Raw genomic sequence first — 8,605 nt, 5'->3', positions numbered from 1 at the left:
TTTAATTTCGCCATTTTCTGTTCTTGTCAAAAAATCATAGAAATCGTTTCTTTTTCCTTATGCGGAGTACGCGTCGTTGTAGTGCTCCTTAGTAAATATTTTCGAAACTATTATTTAAGATTAATTAAATTTATATTGGCTAATATGCCGCCTCTTAAGCATTATTCGTGTAGTGAAGTAAATCAACATGAATTATCTTCGAGATTATTATCTCTAACAGAAAATAACACATCTTATACACTGACGCAAATTAATGGGCAGAGGATCTACAGAAAGGCTCCTCACGCATGGTCTGGGCCGGAGCCGTCTAGGAATTGTGAGGTAAGATTCTATTTTATTATCATTACATCCAAATTTTGAATTGAGGCGCCACGATGTCGCCAAGGTGCCATACTCTCAAACTCAAGAATGATTGGCTTTTCTCGGAAACACCTGTTTGATAATAATAACTTTTAGTACCTATGTACTATGTAGGTACTTATAGGAATTGTATAGCTATTTACTTCCCACTTTACCTGATAGGTTTGATTTGTGTATTTGACGTATTTGTTAATTGTTCTTTTGCTGTGGTATTGTGATATTTGTGATCGTGGTTCAGGGGCGCGATTATTTTCCCGCCTTTTCGCATGGTATGCTAGATGTAATGTATTGTACGTAATTTGTACTACTGATTACTTCTATCATTCTGCATCAGACAAGTCCATTAAGTATATTAGTAATCCAAACGACGTGACGTTAGCTTGACCTACATTTTTGTCAGGTGTCCAGCATTGACTAATATGTTACTTCGTAAAGACGGGCCTTATGGGCACTAAGAATGGTGCCACCGTGCCACTCCAGCCGTGTCACGGGTCCGCCTAAAGCAAAGGGGGCGCAATATAAGGACATAATTTTTTTGACCAAAAGTGAAAATTATACAGGAATCATAAAACACTTAGAAAAATTTCATTCGAAACGCTAAAATAAGCATGTTTTGTAGAAAAAACTTTTTCTCTAAAATCAAAAATGGCCGAGATATTGGACCTAAAAGTTGAGCCGATTTTTAGGACAGAAAAAGTTCGATGGGTGTTGTTGTCATTATGACCCCTATTTTTTATGATGCTATCGTATAGAAGACGCTAAAATAAGCATGTTTTATAGAAAAAACTTTTTCTCTAAAATCAAAAATGACCGAGATAATAGACTTCAAAATTGGCAAAGCAAAGGGGGTGCAAAAAAAGACTTAGAATTTTTTTAGTAGGTACAATAACATGTCTGTTCTGGCGCTCGCCGGCCGCTGCCGCGGCACGCTCGCTTCGCTCGCTCGGCTTCGCGCTCTGTTTGATCGCGATCATCGCGGTCAACCTAACACACTCCTCGCTTCGCTCGTCGTCGCACCTATCTTGTCTCTGTTACTTAAATTTACTGTTCCAAACATGCTTATTTTAGCGTCTTCTATACGATAGCATCATAAAAAATAGGGGTCATAATGACAACAACACCCATCGAACTTTTTCTAAATATGTCCTAAAAATCGGCTCAACTTTCAGGTCCAATATCTCGGCCATTTTTGATTTTAGAGAAAAAGTTTTTTCTACAAAACTTGCTTATTTTAGCGTCTTCTATACGATAGCATCATAAAAAATAGGTGTCATAATAACACCAACCCCGCCCCCTTTGCTTTAGTCCAACCGATCTCTACACGCTGGCCCAACGCGTTGGCCCAGTACCTTGGCCCAATGTGTAAACAGTTTGCGAAGTGCACCACGATTCTTTGATGTGTGTGCGATAAACCGAGACTATTTGGATGGCCAGCCAGCGTTGGCGCCAACTACCTACCAACATACAGTCATGTAGATCTCTACACGTTGGCCCAGTACCTTAGCCCAATGTGTACAGCGGCTTTAATACCTCTGCCACATACTCGACGAGTGCCCGAGTGGTATGGGAAGATTGGGCACTTGGGCAGTATGGCGGCCGACGACGAGTAGCGCGGCCACGGTAAGTCTCTGCCTACATCCCATGTCACTTGTTGAGTTCGAGTATGTCGCCCAGGTATAACGCCACAACGCGATTGGTTGATGATTTCGCATCACGCGCGCGATTGGTCGCAACACTGGCAACGCAACTAGTAACGTTAGACTCTTAGACTGCACGATTGGCTTGGCGCGAACACCGCCGAACTAGCACCATTCTTAGTGCCCGTAAGGCCTGTCTTTATATATAAGTAATTAAGTCAATGTTATACAGTATGATATAGTACGGGAAGGTAGGCAAGTAGCAAGGGGAAGGTGGGCATGTACATGCACTTTGTGTTAGCCAAGTTTTGGCGTTGTGTGATGCTTGATTTAAGATGTGTGTAGCTAACAAATCAATAAAAAATTAAAATACTATCACGCGTACCTATAGGTATTCAAGTACGATTCAAAGGCGAAAAATCCTTACTTCAGATTGGTGGATTGGTTGTTTTGTACTACCTATAATAGAAAAGTACAAGCCATCGAAATCAAAGAATACGATTTCAATATAGACAATGATTTTAGGAACTCATTCACCATAGAATCTAGTAAACGTGCGCAAAAAAATATTTTTTTCGGTTGAAAACCGGACGTCGAGACACAGAGTGTTGTGCCAGCCTTATGAAAACCCTAGTGGACTGCAAAACTTTCAAATTGATACACAAGACCAAGTCGGGTAGTCCGAAAATTTCACGTAGCTAGAAGATATATTATCCTTCTACGGGACCACGATGGCAATCTAGCCTTCGAAACGTCGGAGGTATCTAACTTTTAAGCTTTCCTCGTAAGCGGGCAAGCTCGGTTCTCTATACAAACGTAATTACGCTCTCATTTTAAAACGACTCGCTAGATTGCTCTGAAACTTTCTACTTACAATAGGATAAGGTATATCTATGTCTGTAATTAGTTTATGTAGCTTCAGATACTATAGTAAAAAAAACAGCGAATTTAAGTTTTTCATACAAAACTTGTTTTTGCTCTATTCCGTTTGTTTTACAAACTGGAGCTATATAAACTAATTACAGACTTAGATATACCTCGTCTCATTGTATATACAAAGTTTCGTTACAATCCAACACGTAGTTTTAAAACAATAACGAAACTCCGTTTTATATGTGTTAATGTGTATTTGTAAACTCATCTCCTGCTTACTTATTTCTGTTTGCTTTCCAAATAAATAAAATAAAATCAAATATATGGGAAGGTGAAATTCGGCCGAGCTTTTCGGGCGGAACTAAGTCATGACCCACTCATGACGTCGTGACCTTAATGCGATAAAATTTCAAAGTTAATCAATTATTGATAGTCATTATTTTGGTTTGCACTTTGCACGCTGCAGTGCCCAAGTGAAGCTGACTTTATTTCGAGCTTACTGTCAAGTGTCAAAGTTATTTTACGTGTGGAATGCGGGCCAGTTTCAGTCTGAAGAACTATAATACCCTGCGTATCCAATATAATAAGTTATAACATTTTCAGAATGCTGTTTGGGCTTCCTCGATTCTGCTATTTCTGCAGCGCCTCTGGGATGTTTGCCGATGCTAGCGTAGCGAAAAATCCGGTTTTGCTTTAGTTTCGTCACACCGGGTCCTTTGACTCGTGCCAAAAAACCGACACTCGTGTCATTTATGGACTGGGTTCATATTGGGTTGCCATACGTCCGTCAGCTGGACTGTCACCGTTTTTAAGTATCGCGTCCCGTATGTTTACTTGTCTCGTATATAAATACCGCTGTCGAATACCTACATAAATAAATGGTCACAAATTCACATGCAATCATCTCTGTACAACCAGTTTCTTTACACAAAAGCAACAAGCTATGTGGATATGTACTACGTGGATTTGCACCCCCTCCCTCTCCCTGTAACGATATTACTACCCCATTGTCCCGTATAAGATCCGAATAATTATGGCAACCTTACAAACAGCGCCGTGGCATGTTGTTCAGGTGTTCATCGGCCGCATCCCGCACGACTGCTTCGAGGATACGCTGGTGCCTCTGTTCCGGCAGGCCGGCGAGCTGTTCGAGTTCCGGCTGATGATCAACTTCTCCGGTTGGAACCGCGGGTCAGTACCGAAGCCACTGAACTGTTGCTTAGTCTGACAACGCCGTGGCATGTTCAGGTGTTCATCGGCCGCATCCCGCACGACTGCTCCGATGGTGCCTCTGTTCCGGCAGGCCGGCGAGCTGTTCGAGTTCCGGCTGATGATCAACTTCTCCTGTTGGAACCGCGGGTCAGTACCGAAGCCACTGGACTGTTGCTTAGTCTGACAATGCCGTGGCATTTTCAGGTGTTCATCGGCCGCATCCTGCACGGCTGCTCCGACACGGTGTCGGTTCGTGATAAACTTCACTTGCGGGGATCGCGAGTTAGTACCGAAGGAAACCCACTGCAGCGCATTTGAATAGTTTGTAGAGCTGCGTTCCGATGGCGGCGGAGATGCGTTTAATTTCATAATGACATCAAATTTAATTATCATGCATGATTCACATCAAACAGTCGGGGTGCGTAACCATCTAGTCTCTATTAGCTCTATCCCTATTAGCTCCATACTTGGAAAACTTAGCGTGGTCGGACTCTACACCGGTCGGAGTCTAAGTTTAAGTTAGGTACTAAGCTTTACTAAAACTACTATTGTGTTTACACAGGTACGCATTCGCCATGTATACAAACGACGCGGAGGCGAGCAACGCCATACGGATGTTTAACAACTACATGATCAGGCCTTCTTGGCAACTGGGTAAGTACATCAAGAGCAACCGAAAAGAACAACCATTTTATTCGAGGAAATTTCAATTTTCAATCAAAGATAACATTGGGTGGGGTAACTTCACGTAAGTAGGTTTAAGTTGTAACATTGTCTACTGAAGTGATTTTCGCAATTTAGATGTCGACTTTATATCAGGTGAAAATCTAACCAGACTTTCGAACGGATACCTCGCACGACCTTTAAAAATGAGAGTTTTGACATTGCAAAATTTGTCTACGTTCAAGTGCATCGTGTTCTTCGAAGATGCAAGGAACAAAAGCGCCTCTATGTTTGATCTCATTAAGCGAGTCCGTCCGCCTCACTACGAGCTGCCACGACCTCGGTCTGTGTAAATGCGCCTCGTCCGAGGTAAACTCCGCGTGACAGCAATGCCTCTGGCGAGTCAGTCGAGGCACACCTACCTATATACACAGGTCGAGCTGCTTGTGTGGACTCGCATAAGTTAACGAAGCTTGTTTGCAGGCGTGTGTCCGTCCATCAACAACTGCCGCATCTTTATCTCGCGCATCCCGCCGACGCTGTCCTCGGCGGAGATCGTGCGGCTGCTGTACGAGCTGACGGACGAGGTGGTCGAGGTATGCTATATTTGATTAACCATGATATTATTGAACTGCAAAATTAGTTACATCCTAATTCTGTAGTTCCTTATGCTGTCCAGCACTCTTAAAAAAACAGTTTTTGCGTGGGAATCTTAAGTTTTTCGCTGTTGGGGCTTGCCAGTGGAAAAAACTCCTTTTACCTTAAAAGGTAAAAAAAAACCGGTAACATTGGCAGTAGCAGAAAGCACTATACCCAGCATACGCATCCGTTTCGTGTACTAGTGGTGTGTCCAGATTTGGCGAAAGCGCTGCTAGTGCTAGCGCACCATTCGCAAACCGATCGCGTGGGTACTGCATGCGCGTATCGTAGGAATTACAAAACTAACACGACCTGTTAATGATCCCTTTGTAAATGGTTTGTCGTTGCAATTGCGAGATGTGGACATTCTGGACACACATTGAATGAGGCGTTTATATTGTAGGTACGCGTCCGTCGCTCGGTAGCCTCTAGCGCGGCCATCGTGGAGTACAAGTCGCACCGCGGAGCCGCCATGGCGCGCAAGGCGCTGGTGGCCGCCGCGGCCGCCGCGTGGGGCTCCGGCGCGCGCCCCGCCGTCGACTGGTCGCTGCCGCAGTCGCCGCAGCTGCTCAAGCAGTATCGCGAGGTGGGTACAGTACCGTAGCCTCTAGCGCCCTCTAATGAATGCACACGGTCCCTTATGCTGTAATGTGGCAAATGTCCACTTTCAGTGTTTAGCAGTAACGATTTGGTTTACTGCGACACAAACGCATATTGCTTGTGTCAGCGCAACCTAACATGTATGAATGCCCCGATGCGCCGCTTTGCCTGAAATAACCAATAACGTTTATATTGTGTAGTTGTACTAAGCACCTATAGTTTTGTTTTCGACACACTTGCTCAAAACGACGTTTTTATTCCACCGATTTTTGGCTCATAATCCTAAATTTAAACACGCGTGCTTTTTCAGTATATTATAACATAACACTCGTGCTTTTTCATTATATTATCCGACTGAGTTAAGAAGGCTCTTAAGAAAGAAAACTCATTGCTAATAAAATGCATGGAAACGGAGCCTTCTTTAATTGGTCGGACTGGCGGGCACCGGCGCCCCCCGACCGCCTGCCGAGGCCCGGCCGGCCCGCTCGCGGTCGGGGCGAGGGGCGGCCGGCAGTATGACAGATTTTAGTCTTTTAGTAACTGTTTTTTTTTATTAATATGAAAGTTATTTTTTTTTCCTCGCAAGTGTGTTGAAAAACGTCGCATGAAACGCGTGTGCATTGGTTATTGTGGCTCGCTCACAGCTCGCGCGCACATATCGCTTCGTGTGTAATGACCAACTTAGCACACTTGTATCACAATGTAGTATTTGTGTTGTGCAGGTCGGCCGCTGGAGTCCCGAGCGCGGCGTGGAGTTGACGCGCGTGCCGGAGAGCGGCGCCTACTCGCCGCCCATCGCGCCGTCCTACACGCTGGAGCCGTGGTCGCAGGCGCGCCGGCTGCGCATGATCCACGAGGCGACGCGCCGCCACCACGCCCAGGAGTAAGTTGACTAGAGCGTTGTTCCCTTCCCACAGGTCACATACTGATACTAACCTACCCTACTAGATGGGCCAGTGTACACTGTACAGGTTCAAGAAAGGAGTGTACAGGGTTGGCAGCGCGCATATGGCATCCCTGGAGCTACACGCATCTATGGGCTACGGTACGGCTTATCATGGGGCGGGCAGTACGCTTGTTTGCCACCGTGGTAAAAAAAGGATCGGCAAACAAAACCTTTGCATCCCAAAATCTAAATAGACGTCGAATGAATAATAATGACTTATTGCTATGCTTCGATTGCTAGGCGTCATATATTTTGTAACAATTGTTAAGCAAAACGAACAGACGTATTTCGATTTGATAGGAAAACCTTTATAGTAGGAAGCACATATTTTCTACTATGTAAGGTTTATGATCAACTAGTTAGAATACACAGGTTCGTGGATCGTGGTTGGTAAAGACATTAGATTTTTTTACGAGCTACCTTATCGTTTTAGTCGCCCGAAAGTGTGTCGTTGTATCTATATTACTATATTAGGTATAGCAAGTATGACGAGATTAGGGCCGAGCTAGTTCTAGAAAGGAAAGTGATTAAAATTGCTGGTTTTAGTTCGCCTTGACCGGGCCGGTGATTATTATATTTTATTTATTTGTTTTATTTATTTGGAGATCCAACAGCTGTGACATTAACATAAAAATTATAGTTGATACAGGAAGCCAATTATAGGAACTCACAGGTAGTGACATGATACAAACTAATAGGTACTATACTAAGATAGAGTTTAGATCAGATAGGTGTTAAATTTTTTAAATTTTAAAGAAAATTTCCTCAGACGGTTATTTTCCTTTTTACGACTTTATATGTAAATCATCAGTTGGATATTGCAGTTTCAATCGACGCTTACGATGCTATATCATCTATCTATAGTCATTGTCATTTCGATGTTTTCGATTCGAACGTATCTTTTATCGTGTAGGTTACACTTACACTGTATACCTTATATGAAAATTTGGGATTCCGACATTTCAGATTGAAAATTCGGGGCACATTATATGTACTGTTCAAAATTGGATTTCCAAATTTTCGGGACATGGCCAAATTATATGGCTAAAAATAGGGACGTTCCGGAAATTCGGGACATTAGGTCAATCTACTTACAGAACAGGCGTGTATATGAACGTATAAAAGTAAAAATGTAAATATGTTGTGTGTGCAGCTGGAACGGCGCCGTTCGCCTGGAGACGGGCATGGGCATGGGCATGGGCATGGGCATGGGCATGGGCATGGGCGCCGGCATGGGCACGGGCATGGAAGGCCTCGTGTCGTCGATGGCGGGGCTGGCGCTGGGCGGCGCGGGGCGCGTGTGGGCGCCGCCGGCCGCGCCGCCGCCGCCGCCGCGAGACTTCAACGTGTGGACGGCGCCGCACCCGCTGCACCACGCGCTGCAGCCCGGCAAGCCGCAGTGAGTGCTCTGCACCACACCACCACACCACACTACACCTACCCGCCTTCACTAGACAGCTCTCTAGGTACACGTAGCTAGGGAACGTTGGCCCGAGGCGGCGTCTGACGATCACTCTTGCTAACAAGTCGCTCATTCCCGGTAACGCGATATTCGTGCTTCAATACGAGGTATTTCTTTTTCCATGAAATATATCCTTAATCATTTGTAAGGAAAGGAGTCGTCAATCCGATTTTATAGCTGCAGTGAGATCGTGCCGTTGTTATCCTGACATCA

At 44.5% G+C, this 8,605-nt stretch overlaps 1 protein-coding gene across 1 annotated transcript; it reads left to right on the top strand.

The window, feature by feature from the left end:
• LOC134743923 (probable RNA-binding protein 46) lies at positions 1 to 6,871 on the top strand. Its single transcript, XM_063677556.1, has 6 exons — positions 1 to 321; positions 3,943 to 4,061; positions 4,645 to 4,736; positions 5,229 to 5,341; positions 5,788 to 5,970; positions 6,707 to 6,871. The coding sequence occupies exons 1-6, from the start codon at positions 145 to 147 to the stop codon at positions 6,869 to 6,871; spliced, it is 849 nt and encodes a 282-aa protein (XP_063533626.1). The 5' UTR covers positions 1 to 144.
• Positions 6,872 to 8,605: the final 1,734 nt, after the last annotated feature.

Source organism: Cydia strobilella, chromosome 9 (assembly GCF_947568885.1).
Source record: "Cydia strobilella chromosome 9, ilCydStro3.1, whole genome shotgun sequence".
In the NCBI taxonomy this organism is placed as follows: domain Eukaryota; kingdom Metazoa; phylum Arthropoda; class Insecta; order Lepidoptera; family Tortricidae; genus Cydia; species Cydia strobilella.
Note: the sequence above shows the minus strand (reverse complement) of the source record. Positions and strands in the feature narration are given on the sequence as shown.